The following is a 17,339-nucleotide window of genomic DNA, read 5'->3' on the forward strand; positions in this document are numbered from 1 at the left end:
AATTATGTGGTGTAATGAGGTGGTACAAGACATCTCTGGTAAAATCACATCACATCTGCCATTTCACCGTGAAGGGATGTTATCACTTTAAAAGATGTTGCTGAAACAGAAATCTGCTATTCAGTGTTCTTACTTCTTGTCTCTTCATCTGTCTCTATCAAAGCTGTCTAACTCCAGGCAAGGGATGCGGAGAGAGAGAGAGGGGGGGGGTGAGAGGAAAAGCGCAAAGAGTTCGAGAGGCATGACTAAAAATACCCCAGCCGCTTATTCTGACCTTTATTGCATGGAGAGTGTGATAGAGTGATAGAAAAGAGGAGATGTGCGCAGGAAAAAGAAGAGACGGTGAAACCTCAGTGCCAAAGTGATGGGGAGGTCCGGGATTGCAAACTCCGGCCCCCTCCTCCCTTTTCTACACTACGGTCTCTCGGTCGTCCATTACTGACGTCCTCCTCCCCTACTGGAGGCGAGGAAGACATGCCCCCATTTATTAGCAGGGCATGCTGGCCACAGAGACATTGAGTGAGGGATAGAGAGATAGAGGCAGAGAGGAAAAGAGAGTGATGGTGAGAATATCGATTCCCCAGTGTTGGCCAACTCTGCTCCAGAGCCTCGGGGGTATGGGACTGGGGATGGTGAAGGGGCGAGAGAGGAGGGAGAGAGAGAGAGAGAGAGAGAGAGAGAGAGAGAGAGAGAGAGAGAGAGAGAGAGAGAGAGAGAGAGAGGCTCTGCTGGAGGGAGGGAGGGAGGGAGGGAGGCAGGGATGGAGGGGGTGAGGGTGCGAGGAGGAGGGGGTACAGCGTGGCAGCTGAATCCCCCCCGGCCTGTCTACTGAGGAGCACGTCTGATTGAGCAGCAGCACACTAACGCGCACTGACAGCCTGGCCTGCAAGGGGGCTGCCCTGCCTCTATCCACAGCCCAGCCAGAGCCTTAATGCACCGCCTATGTGCATGTGTGTATTTGATGGAGCCGAGACAGAGAGATAAGAGGGAGTGTGTGTTCTTACCATGGTAATCTTTGTAGAGTGGGCTGGTCTCCCTCTCAGAGCCTTTGAATGATTCCAAGGCTATGGCATTGTCACATAACCTGGTTATGCTGCCCATTAGAGAGCTGTTCTGGAGGATTGGAGAGAGAGAGAGAGAGAGAGAGAAACATAAGCAGGTAATTAGCAGCATCCTGACAGGCCACCAGTGTTACTATTAAATTAGGTCATCATTCCTGTGGACAGGTCACTCCAGCCTTTGGGCTCAGGTGAGGATGATGTGGAATGGAGGGGGTTTAACAGATGAGGCCAGGATGCACAAAAATACATTTATGCTGAGAATACATAGTCACACGTGGAGTGACAGAAAAGTCAAAGAGCAAAATTCCAGAATGATTTCATTTCAGTATGTAGGAGAGGACAGAAGGAAGTGGAAGCAATAATTAGAAGTGCGATGAGGAGAGCTCCCCCTACTGGCTGGGTCAGGGACTTGGAGGGCATGAGAGAGGTGAACAAGAGAGTGAAAGAATGAGAGCGAGAGAGAAGGAAACAATAAAGGGTGCATACAGTAGTTAAGAAAAAATGTGAACGTGAACTACAAAAAGGGTGGAGGTAGAGAATAACAGGAGTGGAGGAGGGGAGAGCGAGGGACAGTGGGATGGAGGGAGAGAGGGAGTCCTGCATTATTAATCCTTTTGCCTCCTGAATCATTCACATCCTTCTCTCTGTGTTGGCTGCCACAGCCTAATGCAGTTTTCATGCCTTCATGTCCTTTCTCCACTCTTTCTTCAGCCTTTTCATTTTTGTCCTACTTTTAAAGAATGCACATGCCACCAGCCAAGGCTGCTAGCACTTACGGGGTATCTGAGGTCACTTGCACGCACGCAATTAAAAGACCGTGTAAGTTTGGCTACGGCAAATTATTCACGACACTGACTGCGGTCAATAATGTTGGACTCAAATTTGTCTATGCAGGCTTTGTCAGGTCACAACCAGAGGTGGGCGGAATTCAAGAGTATTGTTATTTTAGAATAATACTATTAATTTAAGGTACAACTTCAGAAATTGCCCAACATTACCACTTTAACTACAACAGTAATGAATAAAATCATTTATAAAATGAACAAACTAAGCAATCCACAATTAAAGTTTGCCTCACCAGGTAACAATTATAAAAAACATGAACAAGGCAATGCAGCATTTATAATCACTCTCTTTTTTTGGTAGTAAAATATAACATTTGCATCTTGGCTTTCTGTCATGGATTATTTCAGTCTTGAGGGGAAAAAAAGTTGTATCACAAAAAAAAAAAAAAATATATATATATATATATATATATATATATATGGGATATATATATATATATATATATATATATATATATATGGGATATATATATATAGTAAGCTGGCAGTGTCACCTGAACACAATTAAAGCCTTTAAGATGACCAACACATTGACTTCTATTAAATTGAATTTGAATATAATTTATCTGGGTATGGCTCATAAATTGGCAAGTGAGTGTCTATGCATGGGTCAGAAAATCACTTAGTCTGACAAGGAGGTGAAGTGTACGTGGACAAATTTTAAGGGGAAAAGTGTGTGTGTGTGTTTTTTGTAGGGATGGGTGTGGTAGCAAGCGATAGTAGAATTTAGTACCAGCAGGACAAGCCTAATTAATGTTTCAGATGGACTGAGGCAGCGGGCTGCTCGGAGAAGGCTTTCAGTGAGTGGCTCAGCTTTCCAAACTGCTCAATAATGAATAGCGGGACCATTGCGGTGCCGGCCAGTTAGCTATCACTCGAGACAGTCTTTAAGGTCCAGATTTAGCTGACTAAGCTAATTATAAAATCAAAGACTTGTTCATTTGCAAAAACACAAGAAACTCCGTCAACAAGCATTCGCTCTTGTGATTATTCGAAAATTCAAAAGTTGGCATGGTCAACCAGCACCTGATTCGAACCTAAATTTCCCTCCTCCTTTTCTATCTGCAGGGTGGATGATGAGGAGGAGGACATAGATTAAGGGGACGTGGGGTCCAGGCCGGATGGGGGACTGGGGAACCGCTCCCACCACAGCTGTCATCTGCTAGTTAGCCAGTATACCTTTTTTGACGAAGCCAAAGCCGTGGAGTGCTGAGCACATAGGCGAGGAGCCAGAGCATGTTGTGACAACACAGCTGTTCTCAAAGTTACGTGTCTCCGCTGATCTTTTAATTGCAAGTTTGATAACGAAGATGGACATGAATATGGTTGCTCCAAAGAAAAAAGTGCAAGAGTTGGAGATTGAGCGACAAGTCACAAGATGTTAATGGAAGAAGGTCTCAATTGGCTCCTCTGGTGACTGTGCCTCTTTGGTCTACTGTCCGGGGGAGGTCTGTGCTTTGCCATATGCCTCAGCAGATGACTCCACCTTCACACTGAGAGGCCAGACTGGACACAGACTCGTGTAAGCAAACTCCCACAACCCCCTTCTAAAACGCACATGTACACCCAGAGACACAACTACCCGTGGAGATATTAAAGGACAATAAAACACATGCATGTAATTTTCAATACCAGCTCGATATAATTAAAAGCAAGCAAGCAAGCAAGCCTGAATTTAGAGGGTGGTGCATGGGGCAACGGCCTGTTGAAGAATGATGTGGGAAGAAGTTCCTTTTGCAGCCCTGACTTATCTTACCTGAATGAGATGTGAAGGTACAGTAACTACTGCGACTGCCAGTGATGACCTCAACAAAGCCCGCAGCCCATAGAGAAAGGTAGTGAGGGCGTGGCTGTGTTTTGGCTTGTCCTGAAAACACAGGTCATCACCCCACAGAGGTGATCCCAGTGAGTGGAGCCCGATACGCAGGATATTCCGTGACTGTGTCTGAAACAAAAATAAGGGAAACATGACAAATAAAAATGAATGAAAACGAATATGGCAAGAGGTCAATATTTCAGTTTTTATTTCTAAAAACTGCTTACATTTAGGTGAACAGCTAATTAAATCGCAAATTTGAAAAATAAATAAATCAATTTCAATCAATACATTCTTTAGCCGATCCTTCTGAAAAATAGAGTAGAAATGGAACATTTTTGATTAATCCCACTCCAAAATAACAACAACGTGACAAAAACATGATCAAGTCAGCAGATGAACAAAACAACAATACTGATTCAATTCCAAGTTCACACAGTATATTTGAAGAGTAACAGATTGTCGTTTTTAATTATAGGTGCTGTGTTTTGGGTTGTATTCCCATTCTCCATATGAGTCTGGACAGTCGGCTCAGCAGTACAGACGATGGCAATGCAGTGCCCAAACGTGAGTGGACGCAACTGCCCAATCACAGAGGCCATCTGACAGACGCACAATGGACCTGTCAGACAGGCTTCCAATATGGCCGCCACCCAGAAACCCCAGCACATTCTTGGCACCAAAGCCACGCTCGCCAGCCAAGGGGGCCTTGGTGAGGCTGGAGTGGCTTCCCTTGAAACACCCCACCCCAAAACAAGGGATCAACGGCATCCCACTCCTATGAAGACGGAGAAAAATAGCAGTGGGATATATATCACCGAAAGTGAGAGAATGGAAGAGCCTGTCCAAAACTGTGAGAGGGTTTTAACCTTTCGCACAATTGCCTTTTATTTGGCTTTTTTCGAAATGTCTCCTGATTATTGAGGTGAGAGCCACGAGTGATTTACGAAGCTCGGGCTTAAATCTGCTCGCTATTTCTTTTACGCTGATCCGTGCCCGTTTCAGCCCTCCTCCTCTATTATGTTGACCCTCCCAAAATTGCCACCATCCCACTCACCATCACTTCCTCTCCTTACAATGTGACCTCAGATTCTTTAGGAGAACTATCACAGGAATCTAAGAAAAATAAACCTTATTGTTGGAATTTTGTTCACAGTTGGCTCATAGTTTCCCTGCAGAGGGACACTGGAAAGCTACAAAAAAAAAAAATCTACTTCCTGTCTTACCATGAGTTTTATTTGTGGTACTTGTCATAATTAGATATGCCCTCTCTTTGTTACCATGCAAATTCAGGGCATCAAATGAGACTCTAATTTGATGACTTGAGCGCAACAGGGGGGGATCTTTGGTAACATGAACATTGCTATGGCAACATCAGAAAGAGAGCCCAAGCTTACTAAACCCAAGAGTTTAGCCTATAGAAACGTTGGGGGAACCATGCCAGTATAGTCCAGACAAGGACAAGAGGCCGCCGACCATATAGACGAGAAACAGTATAGGACTGTAAAATAAAAGCAGCCATGCTTACGGTCCAGTTTCTTCCCCCATTCCACTTTTCACAAAAGACCCCTGAAGTTATGTTGGAAGAATTCCTTGTTAAAGAATTCACAATTATAACCTTTGGGGAGTGAGATGAGTAGAGCTGGCCACTCTCGGTGAAAAGAAGATGTAAACAATTGTGACTTTAGCAATTAAAATGAGTTTTTACTAAATGCAGGTAATAATGCACACTTGCAGCCCATGCCGGGAAAATCTACTACAAGGCAACATTTCAAATTCAAAAGGAAAAACATTAAAAAAAAGATAATGCCACAAATATAATCACAGATCTTTCCCAATCAATCAGAATACATTTATAATTGACATACAAAAAGTGCATTTAATAAAATTGTCTTTGGAGTGAAATAAATTATTCAAATACATCTATTATTTAGTTTTAATTGAGAAAAAAAAGAAATTAAGCATGATTTATGGATTGCATATGAAAAAAAATAGGTATTATTTCCCTTGCTATAAATCTCATTGGAATGTCCAGAATTATTATTAGAAAATCTGTTTGCATCATGGGAAGTGGCCTTTTTTCACTGCCTCTTACCATGGGGGCTGCCACACTGAAGCCCTCCCTGCTTATGACCTCTTCAATGGATTTCAGCAACGCAGCATAGGGCTCAAGCACTGGACTGGAAATATAGAGCAGAAAGTGGACATGAAGAGAAAAGTAGAGGAGAAAGTATAACTTTGCACGGGAAAGCTCTTATTAACTGACAATCTTGATCAAACCGGGCCAAGCCTGTCAGCGTGGTGGATTAATCTGCTATGATTGCAGCATGCTCCTCCTGACTGTGCTTTTCTGGAGCCACTATCAAGAGATCCAATTAATTTATTTGCTTGATTAAATTACAACATGACTGGTTCTCTGTCAGCTCCCCCGAGGTTTCGATCGTGCCTCGACACACAGACAAGACAGACAACGAGACGTGCTTATGCTGATATCTAATACTAAGATTGGACAGCATTTTGGTGTTTAATGAAGGGTAACATCTGCACCACTGACAAAAGCGCACACGCCACCGTGGGACCGATGATTCAGCTCACTTTGTGCCTATTGGGCAGCCGACATAAATGTTAACCCCGTCTTTTTACACAGGACCCTCCACTTAAGAACGCCCTGCCATTTTAATGACCAGTCTGCACTGAGTCACAGTGGGCTGTAGTGTCACTTATCAATTTGACCGACATGCTGCGGAGAGCTGATACACATAGATGGCGCACACACACACACCAATAGCCCCGCATTAGGAAAAGTAATACGCACTTGTGTCGATTACACTTGTGCCAAGTATATCCATGTACTCCGTTTCATTTATTCAGTGCGACAATGGTGCCTCCTGACCCCGCTGGGACTAATGATAGAGCTGGTTGCGGTGAAAGAGGGACACCTACCCTCACAGGCTTCTCTGCCCATGCCCCTGCTCTGAGGAAGGGGCTTGACGAGCACTTGAGTGAAAGGTTGTCTTTGCTTGGCAGCCATTGTGTCTGTTGTCATTGTGTGTCAGCTGCCCCTACTGAGCACCCCTCATTCAGGTACCAATAAGGTCTAGGTGCTTAGCTACAGGGGCTAGCGCGTCGGCTAATTAGGATCATACATGGAGAAGCTTCTTTATCTCCATGTTCTTCTTTCTTTGAGACGACAGAAGGGGGTAGACAAGGGGGATGCTTAGTCTTAAACAACAGGATCTGTATCACCTAGAGAGCAATTTGTGCCAATTATGCCTTCAAGTGAAACGGAGCAATTTAACAGCTAGGGTAGCGACATGGGGCCGTGGACACGTGCAAGGGGGAGAAGTCTGCTTGGAGTTAGTCTGGCACATGTGTGTGTCTATGTATGTGCAGCAGTGATGGGGCGGGGCTGCGGGCACAATGGTGCTGTGCAGGTGTAGTTTCCTGCGGTTTAATTGTCTTCATGATCAAACCCGCGGACATGGCCCAAAGACAACCACATGTAAATATAATAACGAGAAGACATCATAAACTCTTATAGGTAATATTTATGCGGATCAAATGCATTTGAAGAACATTGAATGTATTTGCACTGGTGCAAATAGTTAACAGTGTTTGCCAAAATAAGCAAAGACTCTATAAAGCCTCCTCCTCATCCTCTGTGTTCCAGATTGCTGTATTTACCCAGTGAGTGAGTGTGCCTCTTCGTGTGCCCTTGTGTGCTCAGCGCCACTCTCTGAGTAAAGAGTCTGCATGACCTCTGAACCCTAAATACACTCAACGCGGGCGAAATCAAACAGTCGCTGAGCAAACACAACCCTTATTTGAATAGGCATACACAAGTTTTCCAAGAGGCTGACTGAACCTTTTAGACCAGTGGCAAAGCTACTTAGGGCAGATTTTTAGTTATTTGTATCAGATGCTAAAACTACAATAATCCTCAGTGAATTAGTATGCAGACTTGGGCTGCTTAATGTTTGCCAATATAAGCAAGAATCCCATTCAACGATTGTATAGATATGTTTTGTTTAATATGAATATTAATAATACAAATACTGTACATTTGTTCATAGAGTGAACCACATCAGACAACATGGGCATACAAGAAGAGACCTCTTTATTTTTTTTAGGCCTAAAATGTTTGTGTCTAATGTGTGAGAAAGTGTGTTTTAAATGTGTTTTTTTAGCATTTGGGAGACCTAAAAATATGATATATTTTTTTAAATATGTTCTCAAAATCTCACCTTGTGTGTGGGTCTGGAATGTGTCACCGGCCAAATAACTCTCAACCAAAGGTATTTTTTCATTTTACTTGGCTGCCGAGTTAAATACTTTATTCCTTCGGTCTGCTGACATATCTGGTTTGTAAACAATGCCATGCTTGCTCACCAGTACACTACAGCGATATCTTTGTTGTATAAATGCATTTTGTCAACAACGCCGCACGTATTTTGCATGTGTTCTCAGAACGGTCTCATTGGTTTGCCCGTGTTCTGTGGATGATGTCGTGTTGTTTTACCTGTGTGTGGCTGATAGTTGACTGGGACGCTCTGAATGGTAGAAGTGGTGGCACTTGGCTGCCTGGCGCATTTCTGGCTCCATTGTCTTGGAAACGTCATAGTAATGGCCGAACCGAGATGAGGATGCAAGACCACTCTGCGGGGAGGGGGAAAAGTCACACGCATGTTGAGACAAAATAACTCTCTCGAGTGGGAAAAAAGTATTTGAAAATGTAAAAATGCATGGTCATAGATGACTATCGTGTCCATGTTACAATTTTTTCTTCGCATTCAAATACACCAAAAGTAGGAAAGCAAATTTGAATCTCATTACTGATTTTAAAGAGGATGGTAAGTACAGTTTTATGGATGTATGAAAAACCTTTGCCAGAAAACTACATAAATTTGTCCAAAATGAAAATCGAGATACCCTTTTCCAAATATAACCGTTAGAAACACACAAAACGTAAATATGGTTTAACATAATCTTTTCTACAGACAGAAAAAAAAAGTCTCAGGCAGACAGAAGACAAGTCATCACTTTCAATCCACAGTATGTATAGTGATGGACTACTAGACAAATTCCAAATCCAACTGTTAACAAATGAGAAAGAGGATTCAAAGACAAAATATTCATCATATTTGCTTTTTTAACATGGCAAACAAGAGTGCTCCACAACACCATGGTAATGCAATTGCATCGTTTATGGGTCATTCCTCAACATTCCTGCAACAGAGAAGTTAAACAACCACTACCAACACACTCTTAATCATTTCTTCACATAAATGTCCACTTCTGGCTGTGAAAGAAAACGTGTCAGAGACGCAGGGGAAGGCGGATGTTTTCCTGCAGCTGAAAGAGAGAGTTTGAGCTCCTCTCTCTCGGTGAAACCAGGGATTCCATTGTTAGAGGCACCCTTAATCTACTCCTAATCTGGATTATGGGCCCCCGGTGTGCCCTTCTCCTAGTGGGACGAGGAGGTCAGCGGGGCAGGGGGGGGAGCTCAGGGGCTCATCTTCTTTTTGTGAGCCGGGCAACCCGCTTAGCGTTCCTTCCTCGCCCTGACAGCCTCACCTTTGATCTGATGTCTTCATCGGGAGAGAGGCACAGTAGGCAACGCCGGCAGAGGTGTGTGTAAGGGGAAAGTAAGCGTTGACTCTGGGGGTGAATTTGGGATGCAAATCCTCTGGTGGGGCTTACCAGTGGTTTGTAAAGACGATTTTACAGGGGAAGGGGGAGAGGTGACGAAAGGACACAGATATAAAGAAGTTTCCAGGGAGAGAGAAAGAGCGAGAGGATCCCCAGGGACACACTGTGTGCTGTTAATCCACATAGCGATATGGATTATAGACCAAAAGGGGGGAGAGAGCAGAAAAGTATAAGGGAGAGGCGGGTCACCTCTGCTCAAAGCGGAAGAAAGAGTGTAGAGCCGCCGACCATAGCAGGGGGAAAGGCGGGGATTTGGGAGAAGACAGAGGCGCAGGTCTGGGTCGTGGGGTTGAGCGAGCAGACATGTCAATGCGCAGGCTGCAAAGTACCCTTGTTTCCCAGGCTAAGCAGGGGAGCAGGCGTGTGTATATGAAGGCTGGAGACCAGTGAAAAGCCTACCTATTGCCAGCTAAGTGTGAGTAATCTGCTCCAGCTCTCAAAAGAGAAGCTGAGGCCTCATTCACTCTCAAAGAAGTTCAGACTGCTGATGGATTTAGTGGTGGAAACAATTGCAAAACACACCATGTCCAGTAAAAACCACTACTGTTCTTGTCACTCAAAATCACATAATAACCTGGAATATATCATGAATGGTATAACAAGTTAAAAATGTGAAAAAAATAATAATATTACACTTGATTACCTGTACTTTTGGGAGATTCTGATAACGCCAGGCAATCTTCATGGCATCTAAACTATCCTGAGGGTCACAAGATAGTCTTGGCGGGTCAGCTGGTTTGTGCATGACAACATCATCTAAAATGGGATCAGGAAGCTCCTGCACACAACGATAAAGAGTAGATGTTAAGTTAAATTTGCATTTTATTCGCAGTCACATTTCATTAAATCCACTCAGGAGCCATTTGTTAAATTTTTCATTTTTTTGCACCCATTTGTATTGTATTGAATTTGTACAGACCTGGTGATGTTTTTAATGTTTGTGCACATCACATCTGCCGTTATGATACATTCACCTCATTTTCATAATCGGTTAAAAATTGAAATTACAATAAAAATTCCAATATTTTGGAATTAAAAATATATAGTATACATTATTTAATTTGAAAAATAGATAGTACAGTATGTGCAGGGTCAGAACTCAAGATGTCCTGTCAACATAAGAATTGCCGCACACTGACTGATGTGGGCGAATTTGCTGTGATTGAAAATTTTATATGCAGTCGCACAATGTGGCATTGCCACAAATTAAAGTTGTGAAAGAAATAACAACACTTGCGCTGAAAACATACACAAGCGCCGTACGTACAGCATGGCTTACGTACGACGTGGCTTATGCAATGAGACCTTATGCTAAATCACCCAATGTGCAGGGGTGAGTGGCCAAATTAAATTTTTCCTGATGGTCAGGTCCTAGTCCGTGTGCAGCGGGCCTACGTTTCTGATATTGATTGCACATTTGACAGCAATTTGAATTTAACATTGTAAATCCCTTTTAACACGCTCCAGAGGCTTATATCTCGGTCAAATCTCCACAGAGCAGGTGGTAATTTGATAGGCTTATGTAGGATCCTATTACAATGTGTTCCTTTGGATTCATAAAAGATGATGTAGCAAAATGAATTTGGGTCGTTTGAGTGACGAACACCTATGTATATTCAATTAGCTAAATTTGGCAAGTTCTATAGATGTTCTAGTTATTCTTTTGATTTCCTTTTCGTTCATGCATTATGTTGATTTTGTTCTTTGATGTTCATGCATCAGGAAAAAAAAAAACATCTACGTCTTGAATTTGAAAAAAGTAATTTCATTTTTCACTAAAGAGGGGTTCGGTGAATGCGCATATCAAATTGGTGGGATTCAGTACCTCCAACAAGGTTAAGAACCACTGCTTTAATTTAAAAATAAACTTGCTGTAAAATGACTACTTTTAACAATTATAGAAGAACAACATGTAGAGAAACATGAAACTCTGAGTTTTGGCTAACTGTTTATAGTGATAGAAACACTAAATAATGTGATATATCCCCATTGAGACTGCCCCTGTCTTAATAAACCTTTGATATGTAAAGAGAGGGTGAGGCTATGACCCCTCCCACTATCAATCAGCGCGAGAGAGGCCCACCTCCCGTATTTTGGGTGGCAGTTAGCTTCTGGGACCGCAGGCCTCTTCACACAGCAATGCGTCGGGAAACAGTTCAAACAATGCCACAACCATGCCGCCCGCGACCTTTGAGATACCCCCGCTGACCTTTGTTCCTACACTATTGTTTAAACTGTACATTGACAGATGATGGATTACCTTTAATATTATATCTGATTGAATATCATGTTTGCTCTTTTATATATATATATATATATATATATATATATATATATATATATAGTGTAGGAGATAAAATAGAGCATTATTGCTAAAGCATTCTACATTGAAAGCAAAGTTATACAGTGGAAGCGTTTTTGAGGCCATTTCAACTTTACATTTTGTTTGGTTTATTTCAACTTTCCAGCCAAAACAGAAACCGACATGAACTCCTCACACTTACCTGGAAGATGTCATTTGGGTGATCTTGAGCCCCCGCTAGGTAGAGTTGATGTTGACACACTACTCCTTCTGCCAGGAAGTATTTTAGGATCATACGGGAGTAGCTATCATATCGGTCCTCCTCTGGTAAATAGAAACAAGGGTTGGCAATGCTTCAGAACTATGCTTGTTTATCTTATTTCCAATGACAAACAAAACAAAAGAAATATCAGATCCCATTACAGTGACACACAAAAAGTTGAAGTATCAGGTGCATTCAGGTATGTACCAGAAGAAAGAAAAATGAACCTAATGACTACAGACCCTAAGGAAACGATTCCCACACCTCACCTTCATGTCACAGAACTCAACCAAGGAGTCCATCATAGCGTATAAAAGACCTTGTCGATCTATCTATTCTGACCATTCCTTCATATCACATCTTTGAGTTTAGTTCTCCATGTCCACATCACAGTGCCTGACTATAATCGGTGTAAGGATTTGGCTAACTTAGGACTATCGATGGCACTCGATGTGGCACAATGGCACACTGTAGGTGCGTCTTTGTTTTCAACTCGCTTGTCAAGGTTTTGACTTATCATTGCACGAGTAAAGTATGTGGACAAATGTTTGGCCATTCATAATAAAGCCTCTGAGTTTCATAATTCTGATATATTTTAACAATAACTGAATGATTTGGGTAAGGCCACCAGGAAAACTTTTGCATAATAAGGATGCAAGACCAATTATTATGTTTAAAACTAATAATATAAGTGTACCGCTAAAATTGAGAATACATTTTTGTTAATGAAATATAAATGTTTTTTCAACAAAACAAGAATGAAAGAATTTATAAAAGTCATTAAAACACAATTGTTTTTTATCCTTTTTCATCTTGTACTTGACAAATACTCCATATATTATAAAAACTAAAACTGAAACTAAATGAATTTAACCACAAAGCATTTATGAAAAAAATATATAATAAAACCGAACAAAAATTCTCTGCAAACTAATCAAAAAGAAAATGAAATGAAAAATTATTATTTTGAGAAATGAAAAGAACAGTTAGAACACTGCCCAAGATGGTCAAGCCTTAGAGTGATTTTCATTTATTTATCAGCCAATGAAGCCTCCAATGGGTGCAGCCCCTCAATTCAGAAACACCAACGGAGTATCATTATCATTGAAGTAAGAAGTCAAGACTGCCATGTTATTTGGAGTCAGAGCACGAGTGACAGGGCAATCATTTGGTCTACCAAATGAGTCCCAAAGGTACACTTGCTTATTCAACACAAAGTGGCCACCAGGCCATACTGAGCCACAAACCCCCCAAAAAAAGAAAGATAGCATCATCACCGTGACACCCCCCGAGCAGGACACATAACTCTGCCCAGCATGTCACAGCTGCTTCCTGTCACAATCAGCATTTTGTAAAGATTTCATAGGGTTCTCCAAACAATGACAACTAGTGGGCCAGGGTGGGGAGGGCAAAGGCGACAGTGACAGTTAAAGGTAACGGGCATGCAGCCGACAGCTTGGGAATGACATCCTGATGTGTCATCCTCCAGCATCCGGGGAATTCCGCCTCCCACGTTCCCAGTCTATGTCCTCACCTACGGACTAAGGATGGCCCAGGAAATTCCATGGCTCTTCAATTTGTTGTCGGTGGGGCTCCCTGTCCTCTTATTGATGGCTTTCTAGGTCAGCAGGCCTTTGTGGCTTTCAGCAGGCCCCACAAAGACTCCCAGATGGGCCCTCTCAAGATGGGGCCTATTGTGGCTGTGTTTCTATGGGAGCCTTACAAATGGAACCTCCAGGAGTCATTAGGCTGTAGAAGCAGGGGGGGGGGGGGGGGTGTAAAGGGTGGGGCTTGCGCTTCGGGGTATCGGAGCAACAGGGGGGGTTGGGAGGCAAAGTCATGTCTTCAAGGTAGATCAGTCACTCTGGACAGTCATGGGATCAGTTTGACTCTGTTTCATTGGGTTATGGTGGTAAAGGTTTGGTAAAATGGGGAAGGCCTCCATCATATTTGCTTTCATGTTGGGGGAGTACAAGACTCTTGAACCATATTAGCTGAAGCAGCAGTCGGAGGAAAAATATCTAGGTCATTGTGCTTCCCTCTTGTGAGACCTCACTCAATGTGCTATTACAGTGTGTGTACAGTATATATTATGGGCGATGAGTATAAGGTTGTTGTTTTTTTTACCATATATTGTTTCTAAATGAATCCATAAGTTTTTTGCAAACCTATTGTGAGCATAAATGTATCATATTTATCATATATTTATCATATGTATCATATCAATAAAACATATCTGTTATATTACAAGCGTTGAGGATCTTGTCAAGATACACCTGTTTCAGTATTTGCTTTTGTGAGAATGTTGACATTCAGAGATTAAATGTAGGATTTTATTGGAGTCATACAAAAAAATTATATAAAAAAGGACTTTTAATCTTACATGATCTTTTTTATAACATCCAATCTTGCAAAAAATATGTCATAAAATTTCCCATGTAATATATTTAAGGTGCAATTGAGCAATGCCCTGTCAAACACCAACGCGGTGAAGCATAATTTAAAGGGGCCGTCACAAAAGACTTTGTATGATTTTTGTTTCTTTGTTTTAAAAGACACAACTATAAAACGTATAAAGGAATGAATTATCCAAATCTGGTTAAGTCCTTAGGGGAAGCATACTCCTAATACTAATTGAGTGTTGGCACTTTCTGCAGTGTCCTCTTGTGGAACAATGAAGATCTGGAGCTGAGCTGAATAAACAGGCACCAACATAAGACACACCTAACTTGAAGCTTTGTTGTCCCACAAGATTCTGCCTTCGAATAATATAGCTACAAATATTTTCAAAGCTTGCCAAAAATGTAGTGTAAAACAACTTTGAAAGATCATCATCCCCCTAAGCAAATTCTCAAGATGTAGTAAAGACACACACACACAAGCTTTTGTTCCTTGTCTTACAGAAGCGAAAGAGAGACGCAAGCTCCTCAGACAGCAGCCATACTGCAAAACCCCGCTCGACCCAACCCCCCAAGTTGACAAATCTGGACAGACAGCTCAAGACACTTCAAAGGCAGACAAGAGCGGTCTGATAATTTTATGTCTGACTCTCACAAACAGGCCATCAGAGCTCAAGGGGCAGACTGTAGGAGACGACTGCCTGAAACAAACATAAACAAACACACACTAAACTCCGTCTGACCCACCCACACACACAATACACTAAACAAAACAGATGCACACACACACAGCTCTTTTAGAGACAAGCAGAACACACACACACATACACACATTTCACCTTTACTGTGTCTCTCATTACCAGATGAAACCAACCGTGCATTGATTCACAAAATGGAAGGGAAGAACGCATTAGTGTGTAATCATCGACTCCTGCATCGATTGGGGGGATGAATTAAAGGGCAAAGCAATATCATCAGTTTGGAATAGGTCTTGGATACACACATTCGCAGCTTCAAATGAAAACAAGAATATGGTAACATTACTATCTGCCAGCGTGCACAGCCTTGTCTATGTTGAATGATAATAATAATAATAATAATAATAATGGGCCACAGGAAGACATTTTTGTTTAAAAAAAACAAAAAAAACAATACGTGCTTTGATTCTATGCTGTATAAATATGCTGTTCGGGCAGCATATTTATTAAAGGTTACCGTGGTGGTTTGCAGACCTCGGATTCAAGAGAAAAAAATCATGTCATTCATCAACTTCCTGTTCCACGGATAAAAATGGCAGTTAATTCTGTTAGGCGAGCAAAATCCCCCAATGGACCAATAAAAAAATAATGTGAATCTTTGCTGGTTGCTTCTAAATATGTGTCAAGAAGCAAGGAAGGTGGCCTCGGCGATCTCTCTTAAGCATGAAGTGAAAGGCATTATTATTTGTAGAACACTGAGACAGAATTCTTTAGAGCAGGGGTGTCAACTCATTTTTTTCGCAGGCCGAATTGTAGTCATAGCTTCTTTTGGAGAGCCGTTATGACTGTCAACCCAAATAAAGGTATGAGCACCTCATATTATATACAATAAAAGTTACAAAACAAACTGACAAATAACTGGTTTTCAAATCAGCCGAGTAAAAACTGGTCAAATATATAAAAAAAAAAAAAAGATATTAAAAGTGAAGACAATTTGCAATTCTAGTAATGACACGGATTTGATGCACAATTTGTCTTTGCGGGCCACATAAAATGACGTGGTGGGCCATATCTGGATCCCGGGCCTCGAGTTTGACATCTGTGCTTTAGAGGCACACACCTTGGAAAGGGTAGTGAAAGAAAAGGTCCAATAGGTTACTCCCAACCACCAAGAGACCTCCGTTTATCGTGAGCAATTTGGAGGGATGCACCCAAATAATTAATTGCACTTGCAATTACAATATAAGAAACAAAAATATCTTCTAATCATAACATTTGTGATTTCACAGTTGTCGTTTGATATGTGTGCCAAAGAGTAGAACATTGGTTGAAATCACACGTCCTGAACACAGTTAAGAAGACAATAAGAGGAGAACATGACAAAGGTCTCACCTATAAGGAGCACTGTTCCAACTGCCAGACCACCACCTGTTAAAAAAAAAGAAGTTAGGGTACGCATAATAAAAGGAATATACCTTTAGAAGATAGACCTTTCAGTCTCATTCACAATAAAACTGGAAAACACATTTATTTATTTGTTTGTAATATCTGCAACAGTGATCATTAATGTGGTACACCAGATTTACTGGTGATGGAACATTGTGATTTTCTAGGAATGTTTCTCATTTTTAAAATGTGAACACTGGCAGAGGTGTAAAGAAATAAGTTGCAAGTTGATGACTACCTTTTACTTATTCTCACGCCAACAACAGTAGAACAATTGTGGTTTGATTTGCAAAATGTACTGGGAAAGATTTTGGTGATAAATCCCATTAAGTAACCCATCATAAGTAAAATCATGTTAAGTGCACTCATTTATATCCAAGCAAGTCATCACATGCACGTATGGAAAACGATCAAACTCTTCTCATGTCAAAAAAACACGAAAGAAAAGTTTTGCTTGTCAAACCGGACTTCACGCAAGCGAATGCCCAACATAAAAAACCTACAACCATGCATGCAAAACATTGTTTGGTCCTAGGTGCAATCTGAAATGACATCTCAGCACACTGACCGATCAGATAGTCCAGGGACGTGACACCGGTCGAAACTAGAAGCTGTCCGTTTTGCACCGAGAGTCTTGTACCAGGTATACTTAATAACTTGTTCCTTGTCTTCTTTTGGAAACTTGTAGCGTTCATCGGTGCACGTTTGACAGGTTGTTTACACGCATCGCTGACGGAGGCTGCCATACTGCTTTGAAACACGATGACAGCTTCCGCGTTTTGCTGCGTGTTAACCAATCAC

The 17,339-nt window shown here is 41.7% G+C and overlaps 1 protein-coding gene across 2 annotated transcripts in view; it reads right to left on the reverse strand.

Moving 5' to 3' along the window:
• The window catches only part of elp4 (elongator acetyltransferase complex subunit 4), a 43,638-nt gene extending 26,310 nt beyond the window's left edge, over positions 1 to 17,328 (reverse strand). For both annotated transcript variants that reach the window (XM_085907431.1, XM_085907432.1), the window contains exons 1-8: positions 17,107 to 17,328; positions 16,485 to 16,520; positions 11,936 to 12,057; positions 10,075 to 10,209; positions 8,242 to 8,378; positions 5,818 to 5,902; positions 3,663 to 3,851; positions 1,005 to 1,113 (exon numbers count right to left, since the gene is read on the reverse strand). In XM_085907431.1, coding sequence (XP_085763557.1) covers positions 1,005 to 1,113; positions 3,663 to 3,851; positions 5,818 to 5,902; positions 8,242 to 8,378; positions 10,075 to 10,209; positions 11,936 to 12,057; positions 16,485 to 16,520; positions 17,107 to 17,284 — 991 coding nt within the window. In that variant the 5' untranslated portion in view covers positions 17,285 to 17,328. The remainder of the gene's footprint in view (positions 1 to 1,004; positions 1,114 to 3,662; positions 3,852 to 5,817; positions 5,903 to 8,241; positions 8,379 to 10,074; positions 10,210 to 11,935; positions 12,058 to 16,484; positions 16,521 to 17,106) is intronic.
• Between the last annotated feature and the right edge of the window lie 11 nt (positions 17,329 to 17,339).

This window comes from Syngnathus leptorhynchus, chromosome 3 (genome assembly GCF_054491065.1).
Source record: "Syngnathus leptorhynchus isolate UIUO chromosome 3, UIUO_Slep, whole genome shotgun sequence".
Classification (NCBI taxonomy): Eukaryota; Metazoa; Chordata; class Actinopteri; order Syngnathiformes; family Syngnathidae; genus Syngnathus; species Syngnathus leptorhynchus.